At 45.4% G+C, this 16,792-nt stretch overlaps 1 protein-coding gene across 1 annotated transcript; it reads left to right on the forward strand.

Annotated features, from left to right (window-relative positions):
* The first annotated feature begins 1,492 nt into the window (after positions 1–1,492).
* On the forward strand, positions 1,493–15,711 carry LOC144681849 (glutathione S-transferase A-like). The gene is made up of 6 exons (XM_078543901.1): positions 1,493–1,853; positions 2,059–2,124; positions 5,968–6,073; positions 6,881–6,999; positions 11,117–11,205; positions 15,384–15,711. The coding sequence occupies exons 1-6, from the start codon at positions 1,686–1,688 to the stop codon at positions 15,514–15,516; spliced, it is 681 nt and encodes a 226-aa protein (XP_078400027.1). The 5' UTR covers positions 1,493–1,685; the 3' UTR covers positions 15,517–15,711.
* Positions 15,712–16,792: the final 1,081 nt, after the last annotated feature.

Genomic DNA, 16,792 nt, shown 5'->3' on the forward strand with positions numbered 1-16,792 from the left:
GTGGGCCAGGGATGGTGATGGTGGTGTTTGGGACATTATCTGTAAGGTATGATTCCGTGAGGATAATTAGTCTATGAGATAGCTCTCCCAATTTTGGCACAAGCCCCCACATGTTAACAAGGAGGACTTTGCAGGGTCGACTGGGCTGAATTTGCCTTTGGTGCCTAGGTCAATGTCGGGGTTCCGTCCAGTTTCATTTGTTTTTTGAGGCTTTGTAGAAGTTTGATACGGCTTGATAGGCTATTTCAGAGTCAACCACATTGCTGTGGGTCTGGAGTACATGTAGGCCAGGTAAGGAGGGAGATTTCCTTCCCTTCACATTAGTGAATCAGATGTTATTTTTAACAAAAATCATTAGACTTTTAATTACGAATTTTTATTGGAGTCAAATTCCGCATCTGTTGTGGCAGGATTTGAACCCGGTCCCCAGGGCATTACCCTGGCTCTCTGGATTATTAGCCCACCAACAATACTACTCCATCATCGCCTCTCTTTTGTTGTTTAATCACAGGCCCCTTTTGTTCTCCCCTTCCCCCTCTCCACTCCCCCATTTTCCCTGCCTCTGTTATAAAACCCGTTATATCTAACTCTCCAGTTCTGATGAGAAGTCGTTCATTGTGTTTCTGTCTCCACAGATGCTGCCTAAGCAGGGAGTATTTCTAGCATTTTCTGTTTTGATAACAGTGTTGTGATTTAGATATTAAGTGTCCTTTTTGTTTAGTTGGGGCTTGATGTTTAAATGATTACACCCTGTATAGTTTTGTTTCCTCACTTTTACAATCCAGTATCCTTATGGACCAGCAGACAAGTATCCCGGTACAAGCGGACTGCAGCGGTTCAAGAAAGCAGCTCAACACCACCTTCTCAAGGGCAATTAGGGCTGGGCAACAAATGCTGGCCCCGCCAGCGATGCCAACATCCCGTGAATGAATAAAAGAAAAATTCTGTTACTGCCAGCAACCAGAAAATCAATTGTCACATGGAGAACAGAGTGGCCCTTCTCGCAGAGACCGTTTACAATTTAGTTTTCTCTCGTAAAGTCAGTGAACTATCTGTGGAACTGCACTTTAACTGAGGGCTAAATGGTTCCCTGGAGTACCAGCTTTTTCCAGCCACATGCTGTGCCAGGGGGTGGTTGAACATCACCAACAAGTTCTCTCACTCACACAAAGTGAGACACCTTCTGGCAAAAACATTTATCAAGGGAGTCAAAGTCCTTTGAAATACTGAAACAAAAACAGGAAATGCTGGAAAAACTCAGCAGGTCTGGCAGCATCTGTGGAGAGAGAAACAGAGTTAACATTTCAAGTCCAAATGATCCTGAAAGGATCCCGAAACCATAAGACCGTAAGACACAGGAGCAGAAATTAGGCCATTCGGCCCATCGAGTTAACTCTGTTTCTCTCTCCACAGATGCTGCCAGACCTGCTGCGTTTTTCCAGCATTTCCTGTTTGTGTGTCAGATTTCCAGCATCCGCAGTATTTTGCTTTTATCCTGTGAAATACGTATTCCAGGTGAATGGGCTCATCATCTTTTTCACTTTTGCAATGTCATTTCCTGGATTACAACACGATTTACGATCAGCTGACTCCAGGCTCAGATAAAACCGTGGGTGCGGTGGTGAGTTAGCAGAAAGAAGCCGGCAGACGGACGAGTGTGGGTATAGCGTGTCCAGAGCTGATCAATGGCTGACAACACGATCTTATTCTGGGGTTCGGGCTCGCCGCCCTGCTGGAGGATCATGATCGCTCTCCAAGAGAAGAAACTGCATGCGATCCCGCAAAAATTGCTGAGTTTTGACAAACAGGAGCACAAGTCACCGGAAGTTCTGGCAATAAACCCCAGGGGACAAGTAATGAAAACTTTTATGCTCTGAGCAGGGTTCTGTAGTTAATCCAGAGTGTGTAAACAGTTCTGTATAGTTTTTTCTCTACACTACACTGCCCGGTCCCGTGTCTTTCTGAGATAAACTTGCTATTTTACAACTTAAAATCGGGTTAACAACTTTCCAGTCATTCTTGAACTGACTTCATTTTGTGACCATTTTTCCGTCCCAGCTTCCAAGCTTCAAGCACAACGGCAACATCGTGAACGAATCTTTGGCGGCCTGCATGTACCTGGAGGTAAGTGTCACTGTGCTTCAGATCCAAACTACATCCATGTGGCCAGGTTTCCGGACGCTCACTCTCAGTCTGGATGTTTGGACGACCTGAGATGTCCGTTTTGAGTCGCCAAGAGCTCCCCCCGATGGTTCAAAGTATCCGTAGCCCAGACAAACCAGGAAGGCTCAGGGAGCTCAAAGTGCACAAAAGTGAAATCGGAAATAAAAACAGGACATGTTGCAAATACTCAGATAATCGAAGGAGCCGTTGCGCTTCTCCTGGATATTGATCGATAGTCTATCTCCAGCAATGGAGACAAAGAAGTGGATGATCCGCCATGGACCGTGTGAGGGTGGGACGGAAATTGGAATCAAAGTTGATTGAAATTTCCTGGTTCAGGGTGAGCGCCCCAAGAGGCACTGACAGAGTTATTAGCGCAGCCGGAAAAAGAGGGGTAGGGGGCGGGGGCCGAGTAGGACTGGAACAAAGAATGCTCCACATATCACACAAAATGAAAGGCATAACTAGAGCCCATTTGCTTACCTATAGTAACTAATGCCTTTTATTTGGAGGAGCTGAGCTGAGTTAAAAAGAAAAGTTGTGGAATGTTAGAACAAGTTTAGCCAGGGAGAGGAGGGTGGTGATGGATAGAGACCGTTTGGGCCTCTGTTCAGGGAAGAAGCAAAGAGAATCTCAGACTGTCCAGGTGGAAGATGGAGGGGATTTGGATGTCCATGATGAAGAGAAGACGGTTCAAGCCAGTACTGCAAACTGTCACTGGGAGATTCTTGAACATTGGTGGGAAGAAACTCACAGGAAGAAAGATTAGAGTCAAGATACAAAGAGATTTATTCAGTGGGGCAGGAACAGGCTAAAATGATGGATGTATCAGGATTGGTAATTTTGAGAAGGGGGTTAGAGCCTATTATGTTGGAGGAAGTGGAGGGAAAATCTCCAGAGGAGGTGAGGTCAGTGACAGTTCCCTGAAAACCATGGTAGTGGGGTCATGGTCCAGAGGGAGGTAGGAGGAGGTGCCGGAGAGCTGGCATTCAGCATCCCCCCAGGGAAAGGCCAGCTTGTTTTCAGGTGACAGAGACCAGCGATGATTCTGCTTTTCTCATTTATAGATCCATCCAGACCCATCTTTTGTTTTCCACCTGTCCCATTACCACCTTCTTTTGTCTTACACTATCAGCCCTTTTGTCATTTAATCTCTCTTGTCCTATTACAGACCTTCCTTTTTAGTCATTCCTCTCCTCTCCCCTTTCCCTGCCTCTGTACATGTTTTAAACCTGTTAACTTTCTTTTGCCAGTCCTGATGAAAGGTCACTGACCTGAAACTTTAACCTTGTTTGTCTCTCTGAAGGTGCTGCCTGACCGGCCCAGTATTTCTATTTTCTGTACCTAAACCACTATGGTACTTATTTTTGTGCTATGGTGCCAGTGCAGACCTCTGTGGATGGGTGACCTTCCATGATGGGAGTGGGATGGTTAATATTGAGCAGCAGGTCCAAATTAAAGGGATGGGAGGAGTGTGCGAATTATCAAGCCCCACTACTCTGCAGGCTGTACCATTCATTTAAATGTTTAGTTATGTCACCAAAATGGCCAGTTGTTTACCTATATCTCTAGTACCCAGAAGAAAAGAGACTGACCAGGCTTCTTTCAAAAAAAACTTAGAATGGATAATTTATTTTAAAACAACACTCCTTTTAAATGAGTTTCAACTACTGGTTAACACACAATTGTAATCAGGAAGTAGAACGATCTATCTCTTCCTAAAGAATTCCTCCCACGCACGCACATGCACACACACACACACATACACACACACACACAGGCATACACACACAGACAAAGGACAAACAGATACAGTCTCTCTGCAGAGATGGGCTTTGGAGGATGGGTGTTATAAAATAAAGGATAAAGTCTGCAGGGTCTCAATGTTATCAACCTGGCGTTCCCTTGTGGAGCTTGGAGCTCTGAAGAAGGGTCATACAGACTCAAAACATTAACTCTGTTTCTCTCTCCACAGATGCTGTTAGACCTGCTGAGTTTTCCAGAATTTTCTGTTTTTATTAAAGTTAAGATGCTTTATGGAGTATGGAGACAGCCTTTTAATTTGAAAATCAGTTTCAGATATTTGCCAACCTTGGTGAAGATGTGGATTAGTGAGATAAGAGCTAGTTGGAAATGACACCCAGTCAGGCTGGAATGAGTGAGAAAGGTCAAAGCCCTGGTGATTGGTTCTAACTGGAATAGATCCCCTCCCGCTCCAACTGGCAGGTAGTTCAGTAGACAGGTTGGTGCGTACAGGGTGGGTTATCAGATTGTTCTCTTCTTGGCCCATCTCAGCACAGTGCTCACTATCTGCAGGGCCTGGTGCTAGATGAAGAGGAAGCCCAATCACAAAGGAACCCAGCGAGGAAACTGTACCAAACAAGATCGGCAGCCCATTATTTGCAAGCTGTTGGCTGTTCCTCGTCACCTTCTGGTGCATTCCGACCCCTCGTACAATCTCACACACATATATCCAAAGTTCAGATGCGATGTTGAACCATAAGCATTTTTTAAATCACATTTTTCTTGGCTCTAACATCTAGAGTCATTTTGAATTGGCATTACTAAATGGAACTCAGTCATTTGCTGATACTCAGGTGTATCCAAGACTGTCACTGTTCCTTGGCTCCTTTCACATTCCACCTTCAGCGATCAGCCCCATTACTCTCCCGACTGTGTCTTCAGCCCAAGGATAGGTGTTGCCATCTGTGCCCCCATAGGCACTCCCTCCCCCCCCCCCGGTATGGTCTTCTCCCCTGCTCCAATAATGGTGGGTTTGTATCCCTGGAGTTTCAGCCAGGGTTTTGTGCTCCAGCCCGTGGAGTGGGACTTGAAATGACAACCTTCTGACTCCAAGGCAGGGTTGCAACCACTGAGCCATGGCTGCCATCTGTGGTATGATGTGACTTTAAGAGGAGCAGGCAGTCCCTAGCATTCGCAGTGAGTTTGTTGAGTTGTGCTTTGTGCCATTTTATATGATGGGCGTGGAATTCCAGGTACCACAAGTGTCAGTGTCGCATTCACTGATCTCAGCCGTTAACAGCAGGTGGCTGTTGGTAACTCTGGGAAGTAAAATCACTTCCTGACAGAAGAAGATATGAGGAAGGGAGAAAACCAGCAAGAATTAAATTTTGAAAAAACTAGCTGTAAATTTTAAAACACACTTCTTGGAATTTCTTCACCTATGCTAGTGTCTTTGCCATGATGACATGTCTATGTGAGGTGCTCAACTCTCTAGGATTGTCCTGGAATGTACAGGAATTGAAGAATAATTTCCCAATCCTAGGGAATCTTCAAAATGCCTTGAACCTTGTAACATATTATCATTCCTGAAGACTGTATAACCCAACACCGTATGAACTGACAGCACCAATTAGGCACAGGCTCACTGGCTCCTCTTCAATTACATCAGATCTTAAGCCAATATCAGAAACTGATTTTAAAACTCCATAAAACCCGGCATGAATAGTCCCCTCCATATACAAAGAATTAATAATATACCAGTTGTGCAAGTTTTGACTGATCCAGTTCTTAAAGCTATCACATCACATGATGAAACCTCTTGGAATATACCTGGCAGAGTTAGTAATTCAATCTCTGCCAGTGTTACAGCTGCTGCCAGTTAAACTGGGTAAATGTGCAGGAATGACTGGAGGTGAGGGAAGTTATGGCCCATCTTACCACAAAGCCATGAGTGAATAAAAAGTGACTACGTTTGAAAGTGAAGTTTCAAATAGCTTGAAACAAAACATTCCTCAGGATTTCCTTGTATGTTTATATCCTCTGTTCTCCTCTGCCTTACAGGGTCAGTACAAATCCCAAGGCTACCAACTGATTCCAGATGCCCCAGCAGAACAAGCTCTGGTTTACCAGAGAATGTTTGAAGTTTTAACTCTGCACCAGAAAATGGGTAAGTTTCTGACTGAGAGACATTGTGCTGCTGTTACAATTCATTCAGACTGCAATACTCGCAATTGTGTTCTGGGGGTGGGGGTAGGCTGGTGAGATAGAAGGGAGGGAAGGAGAGTATGAAGTGCAGGGAAGAGGGAGGAGTGATGTAGAAGGGGCAGGTTAGAGGGAGGCAAGGGGAGAATGAGGTAAGGGGGAGGTGAAGAGGGGTGTGGGAAAGTGGGGGTATGAAGGGTAGAGGAAGGTTGAGCAGAAGGAAGGGGGAGGGGCAAGGCAGATGGAGAGGCAGAAGGAGTGTGTGCAGAGGAGGCAGATGGAGGAGTGGGGATAAGGAGGAGAGTGAGGTGGCGGGGGTATTCAGGAACCCATTTTCACAGAGCAGGGCCACTACACGCATACACACATTGCTTGAGAAGGAAAGCTAGAATAGCTCCTGTGGAGTAAGGATCCAAATGGTTCAGCGCACACAGTCCCATCTCCATCAGTTCCTGAAGCTAAACCTAACTCAGCACAGTCTGTGTCCGTACGGCCCGATAGATTGCCTTCAACAAACTACACTGAGTCTTCCTCAGCGGCTCACAGGAAAATGGCAGCTGACTCTCAACGGGCTTCCTGGTTGGGAGGTGATTTTAGAAAAGGCAAGTGAACTGTTGCAGGAATTGCTGGAATCTAACTGCTAATGGTGAGCAGCTCACCTGAATAACGGCAAGATTACAGCAATCGCTGTGACAGTGACATTCGGATGAGAGGTTTATCAATGTTATGAGAAGCAGGAACTGTTTTAATCTCATTCTTATTCTACCTGCAGCTGATTTTGCTTTCTACAATTGGATGGTTCCGGAACCAGAGCGACATGATACTGCACTGGCGAGAAATAAATCTGCACTGACTACAGAGTTTACTCTCTGGGAAGGATATCTGAAGAAGGTAGGTTCCTTAACTCAAGGGGACTGGAATGCAATGAGGACAAAGTGATGCTTCAGTTGTCTAGAGCAGTGGTTATACCCCATCTGGAATACTAGGTTCAGTTTGGGGCACCACACCTCAGGAAGGACACATTAGCACTGGAGGCTGTACATCATTGTCTACAATGACAGTCAGGCTTAACAGGTTAAATTATGAAGACAGGCTGCATAAGCTAGGCTTGTATTCCCTTAAGTTTACAGCATTGAGGGGTGAACTAATTGAGGGCCTTAAAATCAGAAAAGGAGGCTAGATAGAGATAAACTATTTCCTTGATGGGGGAGTCCAGAACGAGGGGACACATTTTGATAATTAGAGCTAGGCTGCTCAGGAATGAAATTAGGCAGCACTTTTTTGCTTGCACAGAGGGAAGTGGAAACGTGGCATTTTCAAGACTGAGATTGATAGAATTTTGTTGGGTAAGGGTTATGTTTATATTCATTCACAGGAAATGGGCATGGGTGGCCAGGCCAGCATTTATTGCTCATCCCTAATTGCCCTTGAGAGTTCGGTGGTGAGCTGCCTTCTTGAACTGCTGCAGTCCATGTGGTGTTAGGGATGGAGTTCCAGAATTTTGACCAGCAACAGTGAGGCCAGGGGAATGTAGTTCCAAGTCAGGATGCTGTGTGACTTGGAGGGAAACTTTTTTTTTATTCATTCATGGGATCTGGGCATCACTGGCTAGGCTGGCATTTATTTCTCATTCCTAATTGCCCTCATTCAGAGGGCATTTAAGAGTCAACCACATTGCTGTGGGTCTGGAGTCACATGTAGCCAGGAAAGGATGGTAGGGCGTAGGTGAAACAGACAATCAGCAATGGTTTCAGGGTCACAATCAGGTTTTTAATTCTGGATTTTTATTTAATTCAAATTTCACCATCTACCTTGGCGGTATTCGAAACCAAGTCCCTAGAGCATTACCCTGGGTCTCCAAACGCATGTCCAGTTATAATAGCACTATGCCACTGCCTCCCCCAGGTGGCGCTGTTTCCATATGTCTGCTGCCCTTGTGCATCTCGGTGTACAGCTCATGGATTTGGAAAGTGCTGTCAAAGGAGCCTTGGGTTGCTGCTGCCGTGCATCTTGTAGATGGTACACACTGTTGTGTGCTACTTGTGGAGGGCATAAATGTTTAAAGTGGTGGATGGGATGACAATCAAGTGGGCTGAAAGGTGCTAACCTGAGCTGCCACACAGAGCTAAACCCCCACAGACAACAGCATCATCATTTCTGGACACTCTAGGAGCGACCAGCGTGCAGCCGTTGTGGAGATTAAGACTGTCCTCACACTGAGGATACTCTCCATCGTGTTGTCTGACACTACCACCATGCAGAATGGGAAAGATAGACATCAGATCTAGCAGCTCAAAACTGAGTATCCATGAGACTGACCAATCTCATTCACACAGACTGGAGAAACTGGACTAAGGCTGACCAACCCCATTCACACAGTCTGGAGGAACTGGAGTGAGACTGACCATTCCCATTTCACACATCCTGGAGGAACTGGAGTGAGACTGATCAATCCCAGTCACACAGTCTGGAGGAACTGGACTGAGACTGACCAATCCCAGTCACACAGTCTGGAGGAATTGGACTGAGACTGACCAATCCCATTTCACACAGTCTAGAGGACCTGACAGACTGACCAATCCCATTTCACGCATTCTGGAGGGCCTGGACTGAGACTGACCAATCCCATTTCACACAGTCTGAATGACCAGGACTGAAACTGACCAATCCAGATTCACACATTCTGGACGAACTGGACTGAGACTGACCAATTCCATTTCACACAGTCTGGAGGACCTGACAGACTGACCAATCCCATTTCACAGTCTGGAGGAACTGGAGTGAAACTGACCAACCCCATTTTACACAGTCTGAATGACCAGGTCTGAAACTGACCAATCAAGTTTCACACATTCTGGACGAACTGGACTGAGACGGACCAATCCCATTTCACACTGTCTGGAGGAACTGGACTGAGACTGACCAATCCCATTTCACACTGTCTGGAGGAACTAGACTGAGACTGACCAAACCCATTTCACACTGTCTGGAGGAACTGGACTGAGACTGACCAATCCCATTTCACACTGTCTGGAGGAACTGGACTGAAACTGACCAATCCCATTTCACACTGTCTGGAGGAACTGGACTCAGACTGACCAATCCCATTTCACACTGTCTGGAGGAACTGGACTGAGACTGACCAAACCCATTTCACACTGTCTGGAGGAACTGGACTGAGACTGACCAATCCCATTTCACACATTCTGGAGGGCCTGGACTGAGACTGACCAATCCCGTTTCACACAGTCTGGAGGGTCTGGACTGAGACTGACCAATCCCATTTCACACAGTCTGAATGACCAGGACTGAAACTGACCAATCCAGTTTCACACATTCTGGACGAACTGGACTGAGACAGACCAATCCCATTTCACACAGTCTGGAGGAACTGGAGTGAAACTGACTAACCCCATTTTACACTGTCTGACCAGGTCTGAAACTGACCAATCCAGTTTCACAGATGGTGGACGAACTGGACTGAGACGGACCAATCCCATTTCACACTGTCTGGAGGAACTGGACTGAGACTGACCAATCCCATTTCACACTGTCTGGAGGGTCTGGACTGAGACTGACCAATCCCATTTCACACTGTCTGGAGGGTCTGGACTGAGACTGACCAAACCCATTTCACACAGTCTGGAGGAGCTGGACTGAGACTGACCAAACCCATTTCACACTGTCTGGAGGAACTGGACTGAAACTGACCAATCCCATTTCACACAGCCTGGAGGACCTGACTGAGACTGACCAACCTCGTTTCTCACATTCTGGACGAACTGGACTGAGACTGACCAATCCCATTTCACATAGCCTTGAGTGACTGGACTGAGACTGACCAATCCCATTTCACACAGTTCAGGGGAGCTGGATTGAGAATGACCAATCCCATTTCACACAGTCTGGAGGTCCTGACTGAGACTGACCAATCCCATTTCACACATTCTGGAGGAACTGGAGTGAGACTGACCAATCCCATTTCACACAGTCTGGAGGAACTGGACTGAGATTGACCAATCCCATTTCACACAGTCTGGAGGAACTGGACTGAGACTGACCAATCCCATTTCACACTGTCTGGAGGAACTGGACTGAGACTGACCAATCTCATTTCTCACATTCTGGACGAACTGAACTGAGACTGACCAATCCCATTTCACATAGCCTGGAGGACCTGACTGAGACTGACTATTCCCACTTCACACAGTTCAGGGGAGCTGGATTGAGACTGACCAATCCCATTTCACACAATCTGGAGTACCTGACTGAGACTGACCAATCCGGTTTCAAAACTCAAAGTGATACTGCCATCTTTAATATACTGTCATGAATTAAAATCAAATTTAGGCTAATTTTTTCGTTATTGATGGAAATGAAGGGAAGCATTAGTAGATAGAACCTTCCAGCCACTTATCCGTTTCTGTTCTGAGCAAAGGAAAAGGAAAAAAATGCTTTTTAAATGATTGTTGGCGGATTAGGTTTTCTGTGTTTGACACATTGATTCCATCCATGAATCCTTGCTGGGGTCACTCGATAGCAATTACAGGTAGGACCGGTGGAGGTCAGTGTTTGATATTGTAGCTGGTACAGGACCGGTGGAGGTCAGTCTTTGGTATTGTAGCTGGTACAGGACCGGTGGAGGTCAGTCTTTGGTATTGTAGCTGGTACAGGACCGGTGGAAGTCAGTGTTTGGTATTGTAGCTGGTACAGGACCGGTGGAGGTCAGTCTTTGGTATTGTAGCTGGTACAGGACCGGTGGAGGTCAGTCTTTGGTATTGTAGCTGGTACAGGACCGGTGGAGGTCAGTGTTTGGTATTGTAGCTGCGTGATAGAGAGAGTTGATGCTCGAATAGCTTGTGTGGGAATGAGGAAGGGAAGCAATAGCTCCCAAAGAAGGAAGGGCATTGGACCATCGACGATGTCCTTTCACAAACTTGTATGCTGTCATCTCTTTGCTATTTTGTGTTAATATGCAGCTCTAATCTCTCCTTTCTCCTGTTTTCAGATGCCACCACAATCATATATAGCAGGGAAGAACTTCACCATGGCTGATGTCGTCCTGTTCCCACATCTGGCCCTCTGTGTCCGATTTGGGTGAGTTACTGACTGCTGCGTTGTTAAATATAAAATATCTCTATAGAAACTGCTGCAAAAAATTGACCTTGGTTTCAGGTATTTATTGAATTCAAATTCCACCATCTGCCTGTGGTGGGATTCAAACCCCGGTCCCCAGAGCATTACCCTGGGTCTCTGGATTACTAGTCCAGTGACAACACCACAATGCCACCGGTGTCACTGGACTAGTAATCCAGAGACCCAGGGTAATGCTCTGGGGACCGGGGTTTGAATCTCACTACAGGCAGATGGTGGAATTTGAATTCAATAAATACCTGAAACCAATGTCAATTTCAAAGTCCAACTGATCTTGGGTTTTTTTATAGCATGTACTGAGGATGCTTTCAACAAGATGAGCTTTTTCTCTGTGTTGTTTTCTGCATTAGCAGCATCGCACAACTTTACCCTGAGCTTCCTGAGAGTTTGGATGCATTACTGCTGACGCACAATTAATTGGAGTAATTGTGCCAGGTTCTCCATTAACTTCCCAAATAGGTATTTAATAGATTGCATAGATTCATGAAGCGATAATCATAATGAAGTTAAAAGAAACATGTTTTTGGGACATATCTTGCTGATTGTTGGATTATGTAAGAGTTCAGTGAATTCCTCCCAGATTGCGATGGATGTTGAGAGGGTTAATTTTTTTCGTTCTTGTGATGTGAGCGTTGCTGGCAAGGCCAGCATTTATCGCCCACCGCTAATTACCCCTTGAACAGGTGAGCTGCCTTCAACTGAGTGGTGTGCTAGGCCATTTCAGAGGGCAGTTAAGAGTTAACCACATTGCTGCAGGTCTGGAGTTGCACATGAGCCAGACCGGGTAAGCACAGCAGATTTCCTTCCCTGAAGGACATTAGCAAACCAAATGGGTTTTTATGACAATCCAATGGTTTCATGATCATTATTAAAGAGACCAGAATTTTATTAGATTTATTAATAAATTGAATTTAAGGCCCGGATTTTCATGACTGAGTTGGGTAGCGGGAGTTAGGAAAATTTCCAGCATGCTCCACCTGCCCCGGGAGGATGTGCCCACAAAGGCATGATCCTCATTGCCAGGGGCAAGTGTGGGCTGGAGTTGGGCCAGCCAACCTGGGAAAGGAGGCAGCCACAGGGGCTGAAGGGTGTGGAGGCGGGTTGTTTAAAAGGCCCACTTCAGTGCTGTGGGACTTTGTCCCAGTTAAAATAAAAACATAAAGGTCCTCGCCCCCACACACGCCCATCAATGCCCCCCACCCCCCCGCCCCCCCGGCCCCACATTCTCCCCATTGAGTGAGGTTAATGAAGCTGCAGGTACAATGGGATGGTGGGGTGAGTAATGAATCCCCCACAGTGGGATGGTGAGGGGATTAATGAACCCTCAGGTGGGGAATGGATGGTGTGAGGAAGTCAGCATGGATTATGGGCAAGTGAACTTCCTGAACAGATCTGCTGCTGATCTTTGAAGAGGCAACATTGGGTTGCCTGTGCCATTATGTTGTGAATGTGTTACGTTTAGATCTTAGAAAGGTTTCTGACTCATCATCCATGACACTAGTGTTGAGATTTGAGGCAAACTTCTGATGATTGGCCAAACCAGTGATAGCAAATGGTGGTTGATAAAGTTGTATTGAAAAATCAAAGGAGTCACCAATGGCGTTCCACAAGAATCTGTACTGGGGCCATTAGAACTTAGCACTTAGTGCATGCCTGGTGATCTGGAGCTAGGGAGAGAAAGGAATCAGGGTAATGACAGGCTAACCCAGCAGGATTGCCCCAGACCATTGGATTCTAGCTGGTTTACACCTGTCCATTGGGTCCTGTTATGATCCCTCTGGAGATCAATAACTTTTTTTAAAAAAGATATGAAGTTGCCAGTAACCAGTGCAAAGAATCAACACGATTTCATGTTTTAAGACTTTTACTGTAACAAACAAACTAAAAGCAACATTGAATGAACATTGTTCAGTAGGTAACTGATCCACTAATCTACAGAAAAGATATTTCCCATTAACTTCTTAACACAACCAAAAACCCCAAGTCATGTGTAAACATTATACTGCACTCAGTAGAAATGAGTCTTGTGTTTCACTCCCAAAATCCTCCCGGCTTTAACAGGATCTCATCTCCCTGCCCAACCAGGTGAATCTTCCAGTGTCCTTTTAAACAAAGTCCCCCTCACTTAATCTTATGAGCATAATTGAATTGATTTCCAGTAGCAAGACACCCTCTGGCGACTCCTTGAGACAAGCCTAGTTTCTTTGAACAGGGGATCCATCCTCACCAGCACTCTGCTTGGTGCTAACTCAAAAAACAGTCCTTTTCCTCTGCCTGGTTTAGTAGCACCTGTTACTAGTCTCCCTCTTCAGATCTTCCTGACTGACTGAGACCCCGGTGCTTCCAAATGTCCACTGTCCAGATATCGTAGGAGGTCATATTCCCCCTTTTCCAAAATACTCAATTTTACCTTGAATTAAGGGAGACAGTTTAAAACATAATCATCTTATAAAGACCAGTGTTTGTAACAATTCCGTCAGCACCAGCTGCCTTACAATCTATTGGATCCCAGATCAGCAACAACTACAGGCTGGTTAGCAAGTGGTACTAATTTGTAACCAGCTACATTATTATTCATGCATTGTCTTGTGTGTCAGTACCACTGTGCCTGCCCTCACATGACTGCTACTTAGTTCTGGTATATTACGTGCAACTTCTAATTGTTAACCTGGGCCTGTACCATCATCTACTGTACCGTGTCCCCTACCTCCCCCACCACCACTGCAGCCTCTTCACCTTGCCTATAGCCCCTGCCACAATATCTGTTCCCTAGCCACCGACTCCATCCCTCTCTCTGGCAGCTGTGGCTGAACCAGACTATTTGCAATCTTCGTGTTGTATTTAACCTCAAGCTGAACTTCTGACCACATATCCACACCATTACCAAGACTGCGTACTTCTACTTCAATATCTTCCCCTGGCTCCACTCCTACCTCAGCTGATCTACTGCTTAAATCCTCATCTACAGCCTTGTTACCTCTAGACTTGACTATTCTAATGCTCCCCTGGTCAGTCTTCCATCTTGCCCCCACCTCCTCTGTGGGCTTCAGTTCCTCTTCTGCTTGTATTTGTACCGAGTCGTATTCATTCATTACCCCTGTGATCACTGACCTACACTGGCTCCTGGTCTTTTACTGCCTCGATCTTAAAATTCTTATTCTTATCTTGTGGCCTTGGCCCTCCCTCTTTCTGTAATCTCCTCCAGCCCTACATCTTTCTGAGGCAAAACAAAAACAGAATTACCTGGAAAAACTCAGCAAGTCTGGCAGCATCGGCGGAGAAGAAATCAGTCAATGTTTCGAGCCTCCATGGCCCTTCGGCAGAACTGCCGAAGGGCCATGGAGGCTCGAAACGTTGACTGATTTCTTCTCCGCCGATGCTGCCAGACTTGCTGAGTTTTTCCAGGTAATTCTGTTTTTGTTTTGTTTTGGATTTCCAGCATCCGCAGTAGCTTTTAGCTTTTTGTTTTTATCTTTCTGAGGCATCTGTGCTCATCCAATTCCGGCCTCTTGTGCATTTCCAGTTTTAATTGCTCTGATATTAGTGGCTATGCCATCAGTTGCCTAACCCCTAAGCTCTGGAATTCGCTCCCCAACCCTCTCTACCCCCTTTATGACGCTCCTTAAATCCTACCTTTTTGTCTAAATTTTAGGTCATCTGTCCTTCTACTCCCTTACGTGGCTCAGTGTCAAATTTTGTTTGAAAACAGTGCTGTAAAGTGCCTTGGGACATTTTACTATGATGAAGGCACTACATAAATGCTGGTGTTTGTTATACTTGTTGTGACTCCTGTATTCACTTTGCGACCTTTCACTCTCTGCCACCCACCACCCCCCTTGTACCCCTCCCTACCTCCCCCACCCCCACTGCCGTGTTGGTATGAGAGATGACCGGGCAAATTCTGTCATAGTAGCTGCTACTGTCGATCTGTTGTTCACTCCCAGTGAGGAGGGAAACCAGAGACCAAGCCCTAATGCAATGTAGGATGAGTGAAGTTCAGTGAATGGGTACAAAATAAAGAAACTAAAGGGACTGAATGTTTTACTCCTGGAGGCCAAATAACTTGATTGAAATCCTGCAATGCTAAAGTTCTAATAACATATTCTTCATTTGGATTGTAGACTGTCACAGAAAAGATATCCCTGTCTGCTAGATTATTACAATCGAGTGAAGGTGCGACCTAGTATCCAGGCTACCTGGCCCCCTCTCTGGAAGGAGACTGCTCCAACCATGGACCCCCTGAAAGAGGTCTGAACTTGCCATCCACAGCTGTCTTGTTGTCTGCCTTGATTCACTTCCGATAACACATTCCGTATAGTCTAGTGTATTCACCATACCAGTAAGACACTTCTGATGGAATATATGCTGTTTTATAGAGAGTTTAAATCCTAACTTGGTGCCATGTTTAATGTTGGTATTACATGTTTTATTAAATACATACTATATGAATGGGCTGTGTTCATTTTAATGTGTGGATATCGTGGTATGAATATTGCACAAAGAAATGGGAATTTATATGAAAATAAATGATCCGACACTAAAGAAGAGTTTTCCTCCTTCACTATTGTAACTCCCAATTCCAGAGAGCCAACATCAATGCTTTTTCTAGGACTTTGAGGTTCTCCTGCTGAAGTTATGGGGAACCAGCCGGAGAACTCATTGGAAATTTACCCCCTTGTCTAAAGGTAGGTTTTTACAGACCTGCGACCCTCCTTACATGAATGGTATAGTCCTTCACTGGCTTCCTATCTCGCAGTTCTACTTTTTGATTTTTTTCTGTCCCTTTATTATCTCATGTTGAGAGGCAAGAATGAAAGAGACTCAAACCACATGAACACAATTTCCCAACACATACACAATCACTGTCAGGGGTGTTAATAGTTCACACATCATTCTTATAAAATAATAGAGGCTGTTAATCATTACCTCCAGAAATAAAAACAAAAAGCTAAAAGCTACTGCGGATGCTGGAAATCCAAAACAAAAACAGAATTACCTGGAAAAACTCAGCAGGTCTGGCAGCATCGGTGGAGAAGAAATCAGTTAACGTTTCGAGCCTTCACGGCCCTTCAGCAGAACTGAAGCACAGTTAGGAGAGGGGAGAAATATAAGCTGGTTTAAGGTGGGGGGGCGGGGGGAGAGAGAAGTTGAGGGTGTGGTGATTGTGGAGATAAGCAAGCAGTGATAGGAGCAGATAATCAAAAGATGTCACAGACAAAAGGATCAAAGAGGTGTTGAAGGTGGTGATATTTGTCTAAGAAAAGTGCTAATTAAGAATGGAAGACAGGACACTCAAAGTACAGCTCTAGTAGGGGTGGGTTGGAAAGACTAACAAGGTTTTAGTTTTAGTTTTAAAAATAATAGAAATAGGTGGGGAAAGAAGAATCTATATAAATTATTGAAAAAAAAAGGGGGAGGGGGGAGAAACGGGGTGGGGATGGGGGGAGGGGGAGTTAAAGATCTAAAGTTGTTGAATTCAAGTGGAGTCAAGATAACGAGAAATGAGTTCCGTGGGGCAGGAACAGGCCGA

The sequence above is a fragment of the Cetorhinus maximus genome, chromosome 6 (genome assembly GCF_964194155.1).
Source record: "Cetorhinus maximus chromosome 6, sCetMax3.hap1.1, whole genome shotgun sequence".
Classification (NCBI taxonomy): Eukaryota; Metazoa; Chordata; class Chondrichthyes; order Lamniformes; family Cetorhinidae; genus Cetorhinus; species Cetorhinus maximus.

Coding starts and splice junctions, on each gene's coding strand:
- LOC144681849 (XM_078543901.1), top strand. CDS start 1,686: ATGGCTGACAACACGATCTTATTCTGGGGTTCGGGCTCGCCGCCCTGC. Junction 1,854..2,058: donor CAATAAACCCCAGGGGACAA/GTAATGAAAACT, acceptor TTTCCGTCCCAG/CTTCCAAGCTTCAAGCACAA. Junction 2,125..5,967: donor CGGCCTGCATGTACCTGGAG/GTAAGTGTCACT, acceptor TCTGCCTTACAG/GGTCAGTACAAATCCCAAGG.